Here is a 20,182-nt window from a genome sequence, read left to right on the forward strand (position 1 = left end):
AGCGCAAAAGCACCCGGCCTGACAAAAATAACAGCTTGTGGTTGGTTGCACGAGGTTCTGAGCTACACGGGACCTTCGGCCCGGTTCTCTTCTATTATTTCTATTTTTGCAACCCGGGCGCTCGCGGCTCCCTCCGGGCCGACACCCGCGGACAAGCCGCAGGGAAGCGGGGCGGCCAGCGGCTGGTGCCCAAGCCCGTCAGCCCTTGCACGAGGAAGCCCGGAAGCCTGCGCACGGAGGGGCGGTTCCGGACGCGCCCAGCCCTCGCACGGTTTAATAAATAAAGTTTAATAAAAACCTTAAACGAACGTTCCCGCGCGCTGAGCAGCGCCCGTGAGCAAACGCGTGCCGCGCCCTCCCCTCTGCGCATGCGCAACCGCGCCGCGCCCCTTCCGACCACGTGATCTGCCTCAAGGAGCTGCGCCTGCGCGTTGAAATGCCGTGACGTGCCGCCCGCGCGCCGGCGGCGGAGGGGCGGGGGGAGCGGGTGGGGGCGGGACGGGACCGGACGGCGCGGGGGAGCGCGGAGCCCCGGCCCGGCCCGGTCTCCGGCCCGGCATGCGCCGCAGCGCACGGGAACATGGCCCGGCGGAGCCCGCCGCGCAACGGTGTCGGCGGCCACGGTACGGGCTGGGCTGGGCCTGGCGGGCGGGCGGGGGGCGCCGGTTCCTCTGAGGCAGGTGGGGGCTGGAGCGCCCCCTGCAGGCGCGGCGGCGCCCCCTAGCGGCGGGGCGGGGCTCGGAGCGGCCCCGGCGGGAGGCGGGCGGGGGCCGGCCCGGGGGTCCCGGGGGCCCGAACCCTCCGCTCGGGCCCACCCCCCGCGGCTGTGGAACCGTCCCTCGGCGCGGGAGCGGGCTCCCTCGGCAGGCTGCGGGCTCGGGCAGGCGGGGAGCAGTCGGGGCTGCGGTTTGGCCGCTGCCTGACTCGAGACCGGGCCCTTGAGCTCTCCGCGCTTGGCTTTTCCAGGCCGCCCACCACGGCAGTAACGGGGGGGGGCTCTGCAGCAGCGCCGGGGCTGGCCCGGCCTTGCGAAGCGTTGTGTAAGTGCCGGTGCCGGGTGCCTGCGCGTTGTTTCAGCCGAGGGGAATGCAGGGCTGCTTCCCTCTCTGGAACCGCGCTCCGGTGCGGGCGTTCATCCCGCTTCGGCCCGCCGGGATCGGCTGCGTTCTCCGGGGGCTCGTCAGTGAGAACAGTTCCGGGCGCTGTTTTTAGCCCTGCAAGTAAATAAAAATCCCCTCGGGGCCGGTCAGGTGGACCTTCCCTGACGGTGCGGTTTGAGTGAGGGTGCGGTAAGCCCCCGCGCTCTGAGGCTGTGTTCCTGGCTGTCCGGCAAGGTGTAACTGATGCTGCGAGTTGAGGTTTTGTGGGTGCACAAAAAAGGTTTTGAAATACAGGGGTTTTTTAATACCTGCAGCTATTGCTCACTGTATGTTTGAACAGTGTAAATATTGGGGTATTTGCCAGTCAGTCCCAGAAGAGGAGCCTGCAATACGTGCTCCTTCCTTCGTACTACTCCTTAAGTTCTTTGTCTGTGAACAGGAGTTTCTTCTTCCGTAGGCTTTGTCTCCTCCTTCCCGAGGCTTCGGTATGTGACAGCCCAGTGCCTGCGTGTCGCAGGAGATGGGGAACGGCCAGCTGAGCAGAGCTGGTTTCTGCTCGTGTGCAAACAACTGTGCTTGCATGAGGGGCGGGAAAGGAAATAAAAGGAAATTGTGGTCACTGGGTAAGCGTTAGAAGCTTTAACATTACCAGGAACTTGGTGTTTAGAGCAGAGTTGGAGATCTGTCGTAGGCTGTTACAGCTTGTTTTCATCCAAAAAGTGTTTAAAAAGGATACTTTGAGAAGGGACCTCATCCACCACTTGACCTACTTAGCGTCCGTGTGTCTGAGCAGTCTGCTGTCCCGCTGTCTCCCATTCAGACGCCGCAGAAAGTGGTGCTTCCAGCCAGGCGCTCGCACGCAGCTTCCCGGGAGCAGGGAGAGGGCCGGGGCAGCGCCAAGACGCCGGAGGTGCCACGTGGGCAGAGGAACGCATTCCCCAAGTCGCTGCCGGGAGGGTGGGGCGTGGAGAAACAGCTGTTTCTCCATCGGGATCCTTTTAATTCCTCCCACCCCAAATCCTATTCAGACACGTCCCTTATCGAACGAATCCTGTTTGGATCCCAAGAGCGGTGTTAGTTTGATCTGTTGGAAAAAGCCTTTAAGTAAAGGCACTGTTTGCGCCTCATCCTGCGCTCCAGCCCTGTGGCTGCTCAGCAAAGCCTCCTTAGTGGAAACCCCTCCGGTGTGGGATATCGGGTGGCCCTCGGCTCCCTCTCTCCTTCCTCGCGTGAGGCAGCGGTGACAAATACCACGATGCAGTGTGAAGTAGTGTCCCTTCTCAGCTCCTTGGGAAGCGCTCCTGTGTCCTGTAAGTGCGCTTAACCCATCTGAAACCAGAGCACCGTGTGCTTTGTGTGTTATTCCCTTCCCTACCTGCCCCCGAGCTCACGTGCTCCACAAAACAGAGGTATTTGTTTAATACCGGCTAACCTGCACGTACACTAATAGCTGGCACATTTGTGTTTGCTGAGAGAGAAGTCAATATGCTTGTGATTCGTTAACTCTGGTATAATTATGTCCTTTCTTGTGACTGATGCTGTCAATGGAAATGCTCAGACTTCTCCCTAGGACGGCTGCATCCAGGAGCCGCTGTCTAGCTGGGAGTTGGTAGGAACACGAAGTCTTAGGTCTTAGGAAACACTTGACACCTGAGCTGGCGCCTGCGTCAGAGAGCAAACAGCTGCAGGATGGCTTTGCAGGGCTGTCGCAGTCCTGAATGGAGCCGTGATCTGTGGGGGAGCATGGGAGCCGAGGGCGAGGGATCCGCCTGGGCAGCGGTGGCAGCTCCCGTGTCGGGAGGAGCAGCGGTTGCCTCCCAGGGTGGGACCGGTGGGGGGTGCCCTGCGAGCTGTGGGGTGCCCCGATGCTGAGCCTGTTGAGATGGGGACAGTCAGTTGGTGGGTCGTGTGCCGACTGTCCCGTGTCATCTCCCTTGTTGTGTGTGTGACGTGTGTGTTGTGTGACATCGCTGTGAGTGGATTTTTTGCCCCCCTGATCTGAGTTGCTGCCCCCCGTGTGTTGGCGTTCCCTATCAGCTTGCCTCTTTGTGGTCTTCTTACAGACTTTGATTCTAAGAAGAAAAGAAAAGTGGCAGAAATTTATCAGGCTCTGAACAGCGACCCCATCGACGTGGCTGCGCTCAGGCGGATGGCGATCAGCGAGGGGGGGCTCTTGACAGATGAGATTCGTTGCAAAGTGTGGCCGAAGCTGCTAAGTGTTAATACAGACGACCTGCCCCCTCTTCCAGGTATGGAACAGCCTGGACTCGGGTGCTTTGGAAGAACAGCTCGGTGATCTCTATGCACGCTAGAGGAAGGATGGCAGAGGCTGAAGCACGTGCTTTCTGACCAGCTTTTCCCTGTGTACGCTGGTGTGTTTCCCACCAAGCTCATGTGCGAAGGGGACTCGCTGCAGCATGAATGCCGAAGCTTCGCGCGCCGTGTTGTATGTAAATGGCAGATTTGGAAATACACGAGTTCCTAAAAACAACATTTCCATTGTGCTGTAGGGTGTAGTTATCTTTAGTGATAGTGATGGAAATCGGTTCCCTTCGGATGCGGTTGGTGTGGCCCTGACCAATTAGCTGGCACGTGTAAGTTCATCTGCAGCAGAAAGGATCAAACTTAATTTTTGTTGCTCCCATGGAGAGGTGGCTGTGCTGAGCCCTGGCTTGGCAGGTGTCTCTTCCAGGCATAGATGAAGCAGTTTGTTGCATGAAGCACATGTGGTGCTTGGTCAGAGCAGAAGCAGGGAAAATGACCTTCTTGATGAAGTACCTGCGTGGTTTTTAAACCTTGGCAATGCAGAGGCTCCAAGTCCTGTAGCTTTTACGGTCACTGTCCCCAGGACAGATTTTGTTGTCGTTCCTGATCTGTGGCCATTCAGAAGTGTGCATCCCCCCACGTCTGTCAAGAGCCGGATTACATTAGGTGATCAGAGCTACTGGAAGACAACATTTAATTTCACGTGATCGCATCGATAGTTCAGTGTGCCAGGAAATTTTTTCTCTTCTGTTTTAATTACCTTAGCTACCCGTGGGTGGGGTTTTCTTCTGAATTATTTCTATTTAATAAACTGTTCTTTGTGGTCTCCACAGCGTATCGTGCCTGGCTGCTGCTGAGTATGCTTTGCATTGCACAGCAAAACTGTGGAGCAAAGATGTTTCCAGGAACGCTGGGAGTGGTGTCAGTTTAAGCACTTCAATGTATGTTGTTTAAAGAAATAATAGTCTCATTTCCTCACACTGAAGTGCCGTTAGCATCAGAATACGCGGCAATGCGAGTGAGGGGACAGGGCTGGTGTGTGACGTACAAAAAAGGGGACGTACGATGGGGTGGTGTGTCTGTGTGTGCAGCCTCATCCTCCTGCCTTCAGCAGGGTTTCTCCGAGCTCCCTCGCCCAGCTCTCTTCCCGGTACCTTTGCACTACTCGGTGTTAATCATATTCCTCTTTTTCTCAGCAGGAAAGGAGCTGCGAGAGGACAATAAAGATTACCAGCAAGTGTTACTGGACGTGCGGCGATCCCTGCGCCGTTTCCCACCAGGTGAGAGGGGATTTTCCTCTTCCGCTCTGTGCCGTGGGGCTCCTCCTGGCTCAGACCTTGCTTGGGGGGTTGCAGTAGGTGATGCTCCGTTGCTCCGAGAGCCTGGCTTCTAGAAAGCATTTTCCTTTTGAGCTTACAGCAGCTTCTTCACGCAGCGGAGCCATTCTGCGGCTATCGGTTTCCTTCAGCTGCCTGTGCTACAGCTGGTTTTTGATGTGGCTCTTCCAACGTTACACCTCCCCCTGCCCTGCTGAGCCCCTCTGCCAGCAGGCCGGTACCGTCGAACAGTTGCCGCGCAGAGAGGCCTGGACCCTGCGTGCCCCTCACCTGCTGTGAGCAGGGTGAGATTAGGATAGATGGAGCGCTGAGAAATGTACCGTTTACTTCAGTTTATTTTTGACCATGGTCTAGCTCAGGGGCATGGAAAGCAGGTTTGTCAGTGGTTAGAACGATTTCTGGTGTAAAACAGTCTCAAAATGGGGTTCATGCACCAAATTTAAGAGAACTCTGAACCTTTAGAAGCAAAATGTTTTTGCAGTGTTTAGTTCTGATGGGTGGCTGGTGCCTTGTTGTGCTATTTATAAATCATTTAATCCAGCAGCTATCTAACTCTGCAGAGCAGTCGTTATTCCTGGCCAGAATCTGCTTCCCCTTTCTGCTACTTTTATTTTGCATAAACAGTTGATTCACCCTGATTCTCTTTCGAGTGCGGATACTATGTGCAAGCCTGATTCCTGGAGGGTCTGCTAGTACAGACTTCTTTGCCCTTGAATGGCAGCCTCCTGCCTATTTTTAGACGCATTAGTGAAGCAGGGGAAAAGGAGAACTTTGTCATTGCAGGATCTCCGCTGGGACTTTCTGCTTGGCCTTTGGGCATTTTATCTGTTGACAAGGACTGCCAGAAACTGGCTGCAGCTGTGCATGGCAGGAACAATGTTTTTCCTGTGACATCCTGTCCCTAAACATGTTGTTAGCAGGGGACCGATACAAAGTTGTGGCGATGGAGGCCTCGCAGCCTGATGCAGTTGGCGCAGTTTCTGTGAAAATGGGTCTTGTTTAATTTTTTTCTAGAACCCCTGGGAAATTAAAAATTATTAAAATGTCCTCAGCAGTGCTGGATGTGCAGCGCAATTCGCTCTTCGCAGCACTGTACAAACACCAGTAAAACCTGCTCCTGTCATTCCACGGTGACTTCCTCGCAGGTAGGGGCACTGCAGCTCCGAGGATGAAACAAGCTAACAACTGGCCGGCTTCCCCTGGGCCATCAGAGTTTTGAGGGGCAGGATTAGCGCTTGGGACATTTTTTCTGCTCGTTTTACCTCCCTCCCCTTGGGATCGGGCGGGTTGGTAATGCACAGGTCCTCTCCTTGCGTATCGCAGCTGCGCTCGCTCCTGCGGCAGGCACCGGTGGGTGACACAGCCTGTCCCACCACTGCCTGGTGCTGTCCCTGCAGGGATGCCAGATGACCAGAGGGAAGGCTTGCAGGAGGAACTCATTGATATTATCCTCCACGTCCTCAAGCGCAACCCCCAGCTGCACTACTACCAGGGCTACCATGACATCGTGGTCACCTTCCTCCTGGTGGTGGGGGACAGACTGGCCACGGCTCTGGTGGAAAAGCTCTCGACCCATCACCTCAGGTACTCACCGGGCTCAGCTGGGGGAGTGGAACCGCCTGCGTGTCCTCAAGCTGTGGGGACGCCTGTGCCGGCGGGGAAGCCTGTGCAGATGGGGCTGGCCTGTCCCAGAGCCGCGGAGCCTGGAAGGCCGAACCTTGGGTTAAGGCTGGCTGCCTGTCATGTCTGTACCCAGAGGGGTGCTGTGAGAGAGCAGCGTGACCACACGATAGCACGCGGCTTTGCAGGGAGTTGTGCTCTGGGGAAGGGATAATTGAAGGCTGTCAAATTAATTTGTAACACCTCTTGAAGTTGAAAAAGCCAACGCGCATGCATTATTCATAGTTCTCTGGCCGCCTCTGCTGTCAGGGCCTCTCCGGCTCCTGGGGGCTGGCTCAGCACGGTGCCTCCCACTTAGCCTCGTACAGCCCTGGGCAGCGTGGTCTGTACTGCCAGTGCCCTGAGCCCCGGCTCAAGTGACTCTCCTGTTTGTGCACTGAGAACAAGCCTTCAGCTGGGGGGTGGTTTGGAGGGATTCTCCCTCCTCTCCCAGATGGGGAGTTAGGTTTTGGGTGCTGGAAAGGCTTTACGGTTCATGCACGCACTGCAGGAAAGTAAGAAGTGTCAGCTGACACCAGCGTGATTGTCTGGGTCCAGGTTTTCTGTGCGGATCAGCCCTGTGTGTCCCTGACAAGTAGGAAGGAGGCTGTCCCAAATAGACAGAATTCTTTGGGGCTGGCGGCCACCCTGCCAGCAAAGCTGTTTATTACAAGTATGTTTATTTGCTTTCTGGCTGCCTCCCTGGAGGAGAACTTGCTGATGTGGTTGCTTGACAGACCTTCTTTTAAATCTTTCCTCAGGGATTTTATGGACCCAACGATGGATAATACCAAGCACATTTTAAATTACCTGATGCCCATCATAGACCAGGTGAACCCTGAGGTGCACGACTTCATGCAGAGGTACGCAGACATTCCCTCGGAGCCTCCTAGCTCTGCCCTGTCAGTCTCACCTTACTGTTCATGGGGCTGCTTGCACCAGCATGTCCCCAGCACCACAGCGGCTTCCTCCGAGTGAGTCAACGGCTGACCCACAGCTAACGGTGACAGTCCAAAGCCATGTGGCACTCGGCTTCCGAGCAGTCTCAAACCTATGCTGCCTGTTTTGCGGGATTTTACATGGTGCCATCTTCACCCCAGTAGTCTGCAGTCCATATTGGAAAGGCTGGGGGGTTACAGACGGAGTCATAGAAAGCTGCCGCAACCGCTTCACATGCCCAGTTTTGTGGCTGGTGTCACCTTGCTGTAGTTTGTTGCTAGTTCTGGGGATAATTCCCAGGTTGTGCAGCAGGGACGCACAAGCGTAGTCCGGGCAGAATAAAGCAGATGCAGGAAGGTAAGGGGGAAGGTTCAGTCCAAAGTCCTTTTCTGGGCAAGTGTCTCTGTTACGTTTCATGGCCAGAATGTCTTTGGGTACCAAGCTTGATTAGAAACTCCCAGAAGTTAGTAAGCCTTTAGAGTGGAAAGGAATGTGAAAAGTTGACTGTGCTGCAGGACTTCACATGTCCTTGGGTCAGTGTGCCAGACAGTGACATGGTTCAGGTTCTCCTGAAAGCAGACCGTTTGGATCTCTACTGTGGATCCCGCTGGATGCAAGACGAGTAGTGGCAGTACTTTGCCTTGAGGTTGTATCAGAGGTACAGTTCATGGATCTGGACTGAGCTCTGAAAGCTCTGCTGAGAGCAGGTCTATCTCCCCTCCGGGGCATGGAGGTGCGGCGCAGGGATCGCCCAGGAGCATTTCAGCGCTGTTTCCAGGCTGCTGGCAGCAGCTGACCTAACAGCATTTTCTCTCTGTGCAGTGCGGAGGTGGGAACCATCTTTGCTCTCAGCTGGCTGATCACCTGGTTTGGGCACGTTTTGTCTGACTTCAGGCACGTCGTGCGATTATATGACTTCTTCCTGGCTTGCCATCCACTCATGCCCATTTATTTTGCTGCTGTGGTAGGTATTGGCTGGAACGGGTAGGAGGATTAACTGAACCATTGCGAGGTGCCGGGAGTTTGGGGCTGCAGAGGGGGGCTGGCAAACGCAGTGCTGCTGCTGTCTCCAGCTGCACCCTGCTCTGCAGGGGCCCCCCTAGGCCAGCAGTGTCCTTGGAGGTTGTGGAGGGCAGGTGGGATCCAGGAGAGCTCGGGGCAGCCTAGGGGTGTCCATACGTGCAGGCTGCTCCAGTTCAGTGCCGTGGAGCATGACCTGGTGTTTTCTTTGCTTTCATGTGCTAGTCCTGCTGCTGGGCACTTGCTTGGGTGCTGGGGAGCCTGTCTGGCTGCGCGCAGCCCTGCGCTGTGCGTCTGTCTGCCCTTTCTCCTGTGGGAGGATCCAACAAAAACAAATCTCTGAGGGCAAGTCATGGAGTCAAGCCCTGCTGAGGTTCCACCCATGTCTCTGACCTGCCAGTAGCAGGCTCTGCTCGGAAGACAGACCTAACTACCCAGAAAGGGGCTTTCCATGGCCTCAGAATCTCGGGAAGGGTTTCTCTTCCCAGATGGGGAATGCTTCAGAGGAAGGGCAGCTCTTTCAGCTGGAAGCGAAATGTTTTTCTCTTCCGGCTCTGAAGTGAGTGCCAGCGAGTGACAAGGAGTTGTCCCCACTTCCCCGGCTGTCCTCAGTGCTCTCGCTCCTCCCTGCAGATCGTGCTGTACCGGGAGCAGGAAGTTCTGGACTGCGAGTGCGACATGGCGTCTGTCCACCACCTCCTGTCCCAGATCCCGCAGGACCTTCCTTACGAGACTCTGATCAGCAGAGCTGGGGACCTTTTTGTCCAGTTCCCACCATCCGAACTTGCCAGGGAGGCAGCTCAGCAGCAGGCTGAACGGTGAGTGCAGGACAGCCCATGTGCCCGCGTGTCCCGTATGCCCCCTTGTCAGGTCTTGCTTCCTCCTGAAGATCTTCCTCCCTGGCAGGAGGCTGGTCCCGAAGGCGAGCTGGGGACGCTCCTTGACCTGTTTCTTCTCTTGCAGAACTGCAGCTTCCACTTTTAAGGACTTTGAGTTGGCGTCAGTGCAGCAGAGACCAGACACTGTGTTGAGGCAGCGCTTCAGGGAGCGGCTCCGAGGGGAGGAGCGGACAAAATCCATCTTGACAAAGCCGAGGACCAACCGCTTTGTCAAGCTGGCGGTGATGGGGCTGACGGTCGCACTGGGAGCAGCTGCCCTGGCCGTGGTGAAGAGCGCGCTGGAGTGGGCGCCCAAGTTTGAACTGCAGATTTTCCCCTGAAGCCAGAGGAAGGGCCTTCCCTGTCACCACGTCCTTCCCTGGTGGGAAGGGCTGATGCTTGATGAAAGGACATGTCCAGAAACGACCTGTCTGAAGATTGTTTTTTTTATTCTTGCTGCGTCCAGTGACGCTTTTGGCCTTTGCGACAGAGACTGATGGGAACCAGCCCAGCAGGATTGTTCCTCACACCAACGCTCACCTTGTTCTCTCCTCCCTGTGCAGGGGTGAGCAGATGGGCAGTGCCGCCGTCTCGTGAGGAACCGGAGGCACGGACGAGTCAGGCTCTTCAGGCTGCGCACAGGTGACTGTACGAGTGGAGAGTCGTGTGGGGGCTATGCTGAAACGATCCCATGTTCTCTGTGGGGATAATTAGTGGGAGTGAGGGCAGATCCTCGCCTGGAGGAGAGTGTCACGGCAGGGTTTGGCCTGGGTGCATGCGTGTGGGGGCGCGAGGGGCTGTTATGCTCCTGCACCGTCTGCAGGCTGCCAGCATGTCCCGCCATCTGCGTTCAGCTTTGCCAGTGGTCCGACCCTTCCCTTTCCTGTAGGTAACCTCTGAGTAGAGCCAAACCTTTCACAAACCCCTGTCAGCGCCCTGCCACGAGGTGCTCTCCAGTGTGTAACACTCCCTGGCTCTTTTTGCTTCCTCATCTTGCAGCCTGATCTGTTTACGGGAAAGAAGGGCAGGGGACAGGAGCAGATCTGCGGGGCTGCCAGGGGGAGCTTAGCTCTCGGTCACTGAGGCTCCTTCGCTGGCAGTACCGCAGTCATATCTTGGGTCAGCGAGGTGAGAGACGAGTGTCGCTCACCCTGCCCGAGGTATGTGCTGTCATGTGCCAGGTCACGTCACCACAAGTTTTAGTGGCACCATAAACCCGTTGCAGACTTTTTTTACAGCCCTGGAAGCAGGCTCTAACATGGAGAAAGGCTTTTTCCACCTTGTGAGACACTTTGCACAGGACAGAAGTCATTGTGGTAGGAAGTCTGTTAGAAATCTCCCCCACGAGCTGATCAGACTTCAGTGTCACCCCTCGGAATAACGCAAGTGAGGGAATTGCCCGGAAAGGCCATCCCCGATCCCTGCAATGCTCCTGTCTCCCCACCCAGTCCCATTAACAGTCCTAGCGCTCCCTGCCCTCCAAGCTAAGCAGCAAATCCTTCTAGACAACTCGGTGTCCCACTGAGACAAAGCCAATAGACACTATAAGCCTCTACCTCTCCCCTGAGCTGCTGAACCTCCCGCAAGTGCCCTTACCTGTCCCTTACAGCTCCCACCCAACTCCCCCGCTGTTGCTGTGTTGTGCCCAAAGCCATCTGTGCCGTGCCCAGGGGCTGCACACCTGAAAATTAGGTGTTGGTTGAAGAGTTACGGATTTCAGGATAGAGAAGAAAACTCGTGCCCTGCAAGACTCAGCACCCTCCTGTCCCAACCCCCTGCCTGTCGGTTCATAACTGCCTTTGGGCAAGTTCTGGGTTGCCCTGTGGGCCCTCGCTCTCAGAGGGGCCGTGCCTTTCTGACCATCCAGCTGGCCGGAGGGTGTGCGGGCAGTCGTCACGCCTGACCCGAGTTTCTGTAAAGCTCAGCAGAGGAGTTTCCTTTGCCTCTGCAGGCTGAAATCCAGAGTGTGTGAATCTGCTCTCGTGCAGGCAGGGCAGTGAGACCCCTTCCCTCTGCTGCTCACTGGTGCCAGCGGCTGGCTCAGGCCAGGGCTGTCCGCGCCACTGGTGAAAGCCGGGGGCTGCTCGCGGGTTTCCTTTCCCAGTGGTTGAAGGCAGAGCCTGTTTCTGGCCCTCGGCACCTCCCCAGGGCAGCAGCGGCGCGGGGCGGAGGGCTGGGTGATTTAGCACTTTAGAAAGTCGTGGTGCAGGAGTGTCTGTGGTGACTTGGGAGTGCTGCTGGAGGTCCTGGGGCCCCCTCTGTACACTCCCCCACTGCCCCGAAGGAGGGGATGGCTGGAGCCCCCCCGGGGGAAGTCCCTGCAGCCCCTCGCTCTCTGGCCATGATGCACTTTAGTTCTTGCGTTGTCCCTGGGGAGGAAGGGCCTGGGAGGAGACGGTCGCTTCGGGTGCTTCAGTTACTCTGTACAAAGACTTATACATACCCGTGTAAATGCAGATTTGTACAAACCCTATAACTGTAAAATAAACAGTTACTAAACACACTTCCTTCCCTCCCCCTGTGCTGGCAGGGGCCATGGCGTGAGGCCGGGGATGCCAGATCTGCTCTCGTGGCACCCCGTGGCGCAGAGCTGGCACATCCCTGCAGTGGCCAGGCCAGCGCTGCGGTCACTGACCCGTGTGGCATCACACCCGCCAGCCCCATGGGAAGAGAAGCAGGAGCGGAGCCAAACGGCGCTTGCGTGCCCCGATTGCTGTTGTCCTTCCATCTGCCTGCCTTTGGTGAAACGCCAGGACGTGCATGTGCCGTCGGCTCTCCGGGGCGTACCCCCCCATCAGCGGCACGGCGGGCAGAGCGGGGCTGTAAATAACCTGACCTGCCGGCCCCCTTTGCAGGGCGCCTGGCTGCGGGAGGAGATCCCGGGCACGGTGCCCGTGGGCAGAGGCCCCGCCGTCACCGCTTCCCCCGTGCAGCCTCCAGCGGCCGGGCATGCTCTGCTGAGCCGGGGTGATGCAGCCGCCGTCCCCGGGCTGGGTGGCAGGAGGCTGGTGGCCGTGTTTACCAGATCGGGCCAGGGCTATTTTTAGTTCCCTGTGGCTTCCTCTCCAGGAGCAATTTTCTCGGTAGCGCTCAAAGCCCTTTGGGAGGGACACGCAGGCAGAGGCCCGCAGGGTGTGGAGGGCTGCTGGGGGCTCAGTGGGGTTTTGGGGGGCGGCGGGAAGCCCGGAGAGCGAAGCACTGTTCCTTGTACCGTGTGCCTTTTTTATTGCGTTAATGTGATGCCCAGCTGCCGGGGCCCGGGCAGCTGGGGCTTATGTGGGACTCGGGGGAGAGAACAGCCCCCTAGGAAATGTCACACGACTTCTATTCACCCAAAAAGAGCACGAACAGGGAAATGGGGGTCTGTGCAAAGAGCCGGGTCCCTCCCAGGAGCTGTTGTGTGGATGCAGCCTGGCACACTGTGCACGGGCAGGCTGGGCAGAGCTTGGCACGGCTCAGCACCGTGCTGAGGGTGGGGGCCACGCTGTGTTTGACTCCCCCTATGCCTGCTCCCAGCCATCGGAGCTTTGCTGGCAGCACAGTCCCCCAGTTCCCCGAGGGCATGGGGTTGGGTACCCGGAGCTGACCCGCACACGGAGCCCTCCCAGTGGCCTCCTGGTCCAGGCAGCCACATCCTGCCACAGCCACCAGCTGCTCTCCTGGGTACCTCCGCTCTCAGGCCCTGGAGCCCTCCTCTTCCTCTCCTGTTTGCCGGCACCTCCGGGCACGTAACTGCGCAGCTCTTCCTCCCCATCCTCCTCGAGCGGTTGCCCACACCGGAGACCGCAGGGTGCCCGTACCTGGCAGCGGTACTTGGCCGGTGGAGCCATGCACGGCGCAGCAGCCCCATTCTGCAGCTCCAGCAGGACGTATGGGGCCGGCAGTCAGGCACCGCGCAGGGCTGCAGGCGCGGGGGCTCTGGCCTCGCTGGCTCAGGGCTGTCCTTGGGCTCCTCCAGCTCCTTCCTCTGGGCTGGATCCGGGCTGGGCTTGGTGGCCACCAGCTCCTGTCCCGTCCTGCCCTGCTGCGGCTGATGCTGCTGTGACCCCAGTTGTAACATCCTGGCCTGGCCCGGCTCCCCTGCCTGCCCTGCCTGCCCTGCCTCGCTGCCCCACCACCCTCCCCGTGCATGACCAGTATGGGCACCCCACAAGGGCATGGAGGCGGGCCCTTCTCTCACTCCCCGTCCCCCCCTCGCGCTCCCACCCTGGTGCCCGGCGGAGGGGACGGCTGCCCCTGCCCCGCTGCGCCCCAGCCCAGCCGGTGGTGCCGGGTGTGCTGCACAGCGCCTGTGTATTGCAACACATGGGCTGCTGTGGGGTGACGCAAGGCCCTGGCGGGTCCCAGCCTCAGGGAGACGTGGGACAGGAGCCTCACGGCACGGGGAGTGCGGGCAGCCCCCGGGCGAGCGGCAGCCATGCCCCCGGGGGCTCCGGGGGGTCTCTGCTCCCAGAGTGACACTGGTCCCCGAGCACGGCCCAGCAGTGCAGCGAGGACCATCCTGCCGAGACGCAGCAGCACCCCGGGGTGCAGGGGCCTCCCAGGGGGGCTGAGATGTTGGTGGCCGAGGCAGGTGGTGCACGGGGCTGTGCCGGGCTGGCAGGAGAGGGCACATGGCTCCATGTGCCCCCATAACTGTGCCTCCTGCTCCATGCCCATACCCTGTGCCCTCCGGGTGCCCACCGCTGCGCTCAGCCACCAGCAACGGCCTCAGCAGCCTCCGAAAGGGAAACTGGACCAAATGGTTTCATTCCCGGGTTCTGATCCGAACTGAATGAGGTGCTGCCGGCGGTGGGTACCACGTGAAACCCGGCGCTCGCGGCGTTTCTGACACAGACACAGCAACAGCCACCGAGCCGCCAGCGGAGGCATTTCTTGGCATCTTTACTGAGCAGTGGCAGCAGCGGCAGCTGCGGAAGGGGGTGCGGGGGCCGCAGGGGTGGCGGGACGTGGTGGCCATGCCGGGACTGAGCCGGATGCTCCACAGTGCTCGCAGCAGTCCAGCTCCAGGTGATCCAGCCGGCTCCCGGGGTGCAGCACGGCTTGGCCCTGTGCCGGGCATCCCCCGTCGCCTCCCGAGCCTCAGGTGTCCCGCCGGGGCTGGACACCGTGAACCTGGGAGACGCCGAAGGGCATCGCCGTCCCCGCCAGGGTGAAGGTGGGGGGGGGCTGCGGCGGGGGGCTGCCACACAGGATGGGCGAGAGCTGCTGCTCCTCTTCCCGGGGGCGGCGCGGGGCCAGCGCACAGGAGAGGAGCCCGACGGCGCCCAGCGCCCCGGCCGCCGCGCACAGCGCCATGCCCACCAGCCGGCACGTCCCCAGCGCGTGGTTGTACCACACCGCCTGCACGTCCAGCACCATGAACTCCTCCTCCCCGATCCCCTCCAGCTTCGGGGGCACCAGGGAGCCGGCAGCCAGCGCGGCAGCCCCCACGAGCAGGAACAGGGTCCCCGTGGAGAGGCTCACCTGGGGACAGGGCCACCCAAACGCCATGGTGGGATGCACCCCGCGCAGGATGCGGGCAGGGGCGTGCATCTCCAGGGGGAGGCGGGAGGAAGGGTTTTTGGGGTCTCTTACCTTCCAGATGAGGGGGGCCCAGGCTCCATGGGGCGAGGACCCATCGCCGTCCCAGTCGGGGCTAGCCCTGGTGCAGTCCTCGTAGAAGAGGTGGAGGTAGGAGCGGACCCCGTACCACTTCCCCTGCACCACGCTGGGCCCGCGGCCGCAGCTGCAATCCGGCTCGTGGGTGGGCATCGGGCCTGGGGGGCACAGGGGGGCCGGGCCAGGCCGTGGGGAGGGTGACAGGACCCAGGGACCCACAGCCACTCCCCTCCTGCAGCCACAGCACCCGCGGGGCTGAGTAGGCTCCTGCCCTCGCCCCGGGGTGCAGAATGGGGGACAGGGTGCTGGATGCACCCCCCCATGCAGGGGCCATTGTCTGTTTTGGGGAGCACCAAAAGGGACCCCAAGAGCTGCTCCCCCCACCTGCAGGGCTCTGTCTTGGCCACCAGGACCCAGCTGGGGCAGCGAGGCCGAGGCCACATCCTCGGGGTGACCGAGAGCACCGCTGCCCGTATCCCGGTGGGGCTTCCACACGGGATGGAAGGGAGCCGCCCCCCGCACCACGGGGTCCTGCCCGTCCTGGGCTGGATCCAGACCCGGCAGAGCTCCAGCACGGCCCCTGCCGCTCTGTTGGCAGGATCAGGCCCGACATCAGGCCATCCGCAGCCACCCAATCGCCGGCGATGGGGAGGGAGGGGCGGTGGCGGGGAGGGATGCGGCCACCTTTTGGGGTGGCCAAGGGGCCACTGCCTTGCAGGGACAGGGGGACATGGCCACCACATTGCGGAGACGGGGCCACCGCGTCCCCTCCCCACCGCCTGCTCAGGGATGGGGCATTGCCATGGGAACGGCCGGCTCAGCCCCTGCCAGGGCCCCGCAGGGTGGGGGTGGGTGCGGGTGCGGGTGCGGGTGCGGGGGGGGCGGGGGATGTGTGTGGAAATGTCAGCCCGGAGGAGGGCAAGGAGGGGGGACCAGGACCCTTTCGGTGCCGGCTGCGGCGCTGAACAAAGCCCTGCGCCAGAGAGGCCTCGCGGGGGGAACGCGCTGCCCGCGGGACCGGCTGTCCCCCCCCGGCACAGCCCCAGCTCCTCTGCCCCAGCCTGGGTGTCCCCGGAACTGGGGACACACTCGTTCCTCCATCCGTTCCCACATGCAGGGGTCTGGGGGGCCCAGCCTGGTGCTGCCACGGTTTGGGGAGGGGGCTTACCCCGAGGACAACCCTGGTGCCCATCACATTGCCCCCCGCTCCAGGCTGCCCTCATCCTGCATCCCCCCGTGTCCCCACACAGGCTCACCCCTGCCCACACCCCTGCCCACACCCCTGCCTGCTCCCCACTTACCTCTGGGGGGGCAGAGGCCTTAGCACATCCTTCCCTGTCCCAGGGCCGTCACCAGCAGCGGTCCCTCTGCTGTCCTCGTGTCTGGGAGGGATCCCACGGCACCATCCACGGGTGGGCAGCCAGTCCCAGCTTCAACACAGCCCCGGCACCGTCCTCCTCCCAGGGACCCGGGGTGGGGACGGCGGGTGGGCTGTGCCAGGGTGGAGGGGAACGGGCAGAGCGGGTCCCTGCTGCGAGGCCAGGAGCCGCCACTGCTTGCGGAGCCGGTGAGATGCTGCGTGCAGCCGCTGTGTGTGACTCAGAGCCGGGGCCGTGGCAGCGACGTGTGCACGTGCCTGCACGGGCAGCGCCGGACACTGGGCACTGGACACTGGGCACCGGGCACCTGCGTGGCCCCGGCCCGTGGCGAGGTCAGGAGGACAGCAGCGATGGCCGGCGAGCCAGGACCACGGCCAGGCCAGAGCCACAGGCCTCCAGGCTCCTGGCCGAGGCAGGCAGTGTCCCGCGGCCGGGGGCTGCTGTGCCGCTGTGCTGGGGCACTGCTGCCACCCCGGCTTCGGGGATGTGGCCGGGGCACCCCAGGGCCTGGGGCGGTGCTGGGTGCTGTCCCAGAGTGGGTGCAGCCCTGCGCTCCCATGGGGCTGGGGGGGTGACTGCAGCAGGGCCACCCCCCGGACACCTCCACCCCCCCGGGGACAGCCCGGTCCCCGGCACGGGGGGGCCGGCGGTACCCAGGGATGCTCCGGGCTCCCCTTGTTGCCGTGGCAACAGCTGCGGGCGGGGGGGGGGGAGGAGTGACGCAAGCGGCGCGTGCCCCCCGTGGCCCCCCCGGACCCTCCTGCGGGGCTGGATTAGTGCCCGGCCCCCCCGGTCCCCTCCCCGCGGGCTGAGCCGAGCCGGGGGCGCTGGCGGGGCTGCCCCGCCCCGGGTGGAGCTGACGGTGCCGTGGGGCTGCGTGCGCACAGAGCAGGCACAGCACACGCGTGCACAGCGCACGGCAGGCACGGGCACCCCCGGAGCACATGCGTGCACAGCACATGCATGTGCACACACAGAGACACGCTGTGCATCCCCGCACACAGCAGCGCACAGAGCGCGCACGGGGCGCACGCACTGCACGCCAAGCAAGTGCTTACACACACGCAGGGAGATGCACACGCACGCACACGCGTGCACACACGCGCTCACAGCCCCCATCAGCGGGGCCCTGCTCCCAGGGGACGTCCAGCTCCCGTGATCCCTCCGCAGGGGACAGGGCGGGGTGGGAGCCCACAGGCACCAGGGCCCAGGGCGGGAGCCCACGGACCAGGGCGCGAGCTGGGTGCTGGCCCCTGGGAACCCCGCATCCCGCTGCGAACCCCACATCCCCCTGGGGACGCCACATCCCCCGGGGAGCCCCGCAGCCCCCTGGGAGGAGCGAGGCGGCACAGGAGGAGCCGGAGCCGTGGGCAGCAGACCAACACACTTTATTCCATAGTCACAACAGTCAGGATAACCGTTAGCCGAGCTTCCGCACAGCCGGAGCCGGCCGTGTCGCACCCCCCCGGGCCGGGCCGGGGCTGCCCCTCGGCTAAAAGCCCGTTTCTCCAAGACAACAGATACAGGAACCCTTCACTAACACGACACTACAAAGGTGACCCCGAGCGCTGGCGCCCGTCCGCAGGCTGCGCCGGGGCCCCGCCAGCTCCGGGGGCCCCCGGCCCGCTCGGCCGCCGCCGGGGCGGCTTCTTCCTGAGAGAGGTTTGGTTTATTTTTATTATTCATTTATTATTATTATTATTATTATTCGCTTTGTCTCTAGTGATGACGGGATGGCGCACGCGCACGCACACACGCTCGCACACGCATGCCAGCCAGCACCAGGCAGCGGGGAGGCGGGGGGCGCAGCGGGAGGGGGCCGCACGCTGGGGGGGTCTCTAAGCACTACAACCACACGGCACAGAAAATCCACCACTGTCCACAACGGTTCTCCCCCGACAAATACACCCAGCGAGACGCGAGGAGGGGGCAGAAGGGGGACAGGGACGGGGACGGGGACGGGACGGGGATGAAGCGGATGGTGTTGTGCTTGCAGCCGGGGCGGGGGGGCCCCGGCTCTGGCTCCGGTTCTGGTGCTGACCCAGAACCTGCTCCTGAGGAAACGTTTCGCCTGACAATCCGTGGAGGCAGCGCCCCGGCCCGTGGGTGATGCACGGCACGCGGTGGCCGCGCGCCCCGAGAAGGCACCGAGGTGCTGGGCGAGATCTGTGCGTGTTGGAGAGCTCTGGGGCCGCAGGACCCCACGAGAACCCCACACCCGGCTCACGCATGAGAGGGGGCTTGGGGTGCTCCTGGCATGGGGCTGCCCGGGGGTGGGAAGGCGGAGCCCCCCAGGGCGGTGAGGCAGGAGCAGGCTGCCGGCGTCGCGGCTGGCCCGGCGCTTATTTGGCTTTTCCAGCTTGTGTGGGGCTGGGTCCGGGGGGGGGCAGGGATGGGGACGCGCTCTATACGGGGAACACGTGTCGGATGCATGACACCCGCCTGCCTCCGCAGGCTGGCACCCGCACCGGGGCTACTGAAACACCGTGGCTAACGCAACGCTGACACACACACGCACAGCTACCGCTACACACCGACACATCTACACTGCTGATGGCTGGCCGTCAGGGAGGCACCTCCAGGGGACCCCGAGGCCGCCCGGGATGGGGCTGGGGGACTCTGAGCACCCCTGCGAAGGGCCCGGGGACACACCTCTCCCTGCGCCGCAGTGCCTGTCCCCAGGGCTGAGCTGGGGCCACCGGCACCTCCGGCAGCGGGGCTAGGCAGGTCCCCTGCTCTGAGCCGCCCCGGGGGGATGCCAGGACCCGGTGAGGGAATGCCCTTCCCCTGGTCACAGCTCCGCAGCCCCACGGCAATGGGCAGGCATGGGGCAGCATGCGACCGGAGGAACCGGCAGCCCCAAAAAGGGGAGGCAGAGCCCCGGGGAGCAGATGCCCCCCTGCCCCCAGCACCCCACTGCCCGGGAAGGGTCCGAGGGGCTCCCGCACACCCAGAGCCCCTGGGGAATCGGGGCCATGGGGGACCTCAGAGGCTGCTTCAAGCGGCGGTCCCTGCCGAGCCCAGTACAGCTCCTCCGGGCACTGCCAGCCCCTGCTGCGGTCATGTCCCCAGGGCTGGCAGCTCAGGGTGGCCAGGGTCCCCGCTGCCCCCCACACAGCACAGCCATACCCACACGCAGCCCCTGCCCCACAAATGCAGCCTGCGGCAGCCGCCGAGCCGGCGCTGCAGCCACGTGCTCCCCAGCAGCAGGAGGAGGTGGCTCATTGCAGGAAGGAGCCATTAGGAAAAGCAAAGAAAAACCCAGCTGGAGGAGCGGCTGCAGCAGGACCTTCCTGCCGGCAAGATCCTTGGCAGCGCTCTGCCGGGGTGCCCTGCTCTTGGCGGAGCCGGCAGCGGGGCACAGCATGGTGCTGCGTGGAGGAGCAACACGCCGGAGCATCGCCCACACCCCACGCGCCCACTGGTATCAGCTGCCGCTGCTCACGGCCCCGTTTGGGTGGTTGCTTAAGGCAGATTTCCCACAGCACCCCTTCCCAGCCACCCTGCCCAGCCTGTCCCTGCCACCCTGGCAGCATCGCCCACCGCAGCCGGGCACGGTGGGACCCGGCTCCACCAGCCAAGGCGAGCCAGCCCAGAGTGGGTCCTGCACGGGCACCGGGTCCAAGGCTAAAATGGGGGCTGGCTGCTTCAGGAAGGGCTCGTCCCCGCTGGGGTTTGGGGTGGCTCTGGGCATGGGCTCCCCCCGCGGCACAGCCTCCTCCGCACAACCGCCTGGCGAGAGGAACAACACAGCCTCCCGCGTCCACGTGCGGATCACGTGCATGCAACTTCGCTCTTCCCAAAGCGAGCGGCGGGGAGCGCGCACCGCAGGGAAAGAGCCGGTCCTGTGGGACACCGAACCCCCGAAGCTGGGGACTCCCACAAAATGGGGCATCAGGCAGGGAAGGCTCCGCATGGCTCTGCCACCCCCGGACACGGCGCAGCCGGGGATCCCTCCCCAAGGGCTGCAACAAGGAAGAGGAGAAAATTGAAGCCGTGCTTTA

At 62.1% G+C, this 20,182-nt stretch overlaps 2 protein-coding genes across 7 annotated transcripts; one reads left to right on the forward strand and one right to left on the reverse strand.

Annotated features, from left to right (window-relative positions):
- Positions 1–483: 483 nt before the first annotated feature.
- On the forward strand, positions 484–11,902 carry TBC1D20 (TBC1 domain family member 20). 5 transcript variants are annotated; one of them, XM_075166865.1, is made up of 8 exons: positions 484–623; positions 3,164–3,349; positions 4,562–4,645; positions 6,100–6,286; positions 7,123–7,224; positions 8,123–8,264; positions 8,954–9,138; positions 9,284–11,902. In XM_075166865.1, the coding sequence occupies exons 1-8, from the start codon at positions 581–583 to the stop codon at positions 9,537–9,539; spliced, it is 1,185 nt and encodes a 394-aa protein (XP_075022966.1). In that variant the 5' UTR covers positions 484–580; the 3' UTR covers positions 9,540–11,902. The 5 variants fall into 5 exon arrangements, with proteins under 5 accessions (XP_075022966.1, XP_075022967.1, XP_075022964.1 ...); XM_075166866.1 differs by having other exon boundaries at positions 4,565–4,645; XM_075166863.1 differs by lacking the exon at positions 484–623 and adding an exon at positions 1,167–1,723.
- Positions 11,903–13,966: 2,064 nt separating this feature from the next.
- NRSN2 (neurensin 2) lies at positions 13,967–16,844 on the reverse strand. 2 transcript variants are annotated; one of them, XM_075166119.1, is made up of 3 exons: positions 16,101–16,844; positions 14,776–14,957; positions 14,064–14,664 (listed from the first exon to the last, which is right to left on the reverse strand). In XM_075166119.1, the coding sequence occupies exons 2-3, from the start codon at positions 14,950–14,952 to the stop codon at positions 14,281–14,283; spliced, it is 561 nt and encodes a 186-aa protein (XP_075022220.1). In that variant the 5' UTR covers positions 14,953–14,957; positions 16,101–16,844; the 3' UTR covers positions 14,064–14,280. The 2 variants fall into 2 exon arrangements, with proteins under 2 accessions (XP_075022221.1, XP_075022220.1); XM_075166120.1 differs by lacking the exon at positions 16,101–16,844 and having other exon boundaries at positions 13,967–14,664; positions 14,776–15,296.
- Positions 16,845–20,182: the final 3,338 nt, after the last annotated feature.

This window comes from Calonectris borealis, chromosome 17 (genome assembly GCF_964195595.1).
Source record: "Calonectris borealis chromosome 17, bCalBor7.hap1.2, whole genome shotgun sequence".
NCBI classification, from domain to species: Eukaryota; Metazoa; Chordata; class Aves; order Procellariiformes; family Procellariidae; genus Calonectris; species Calonectris borealis.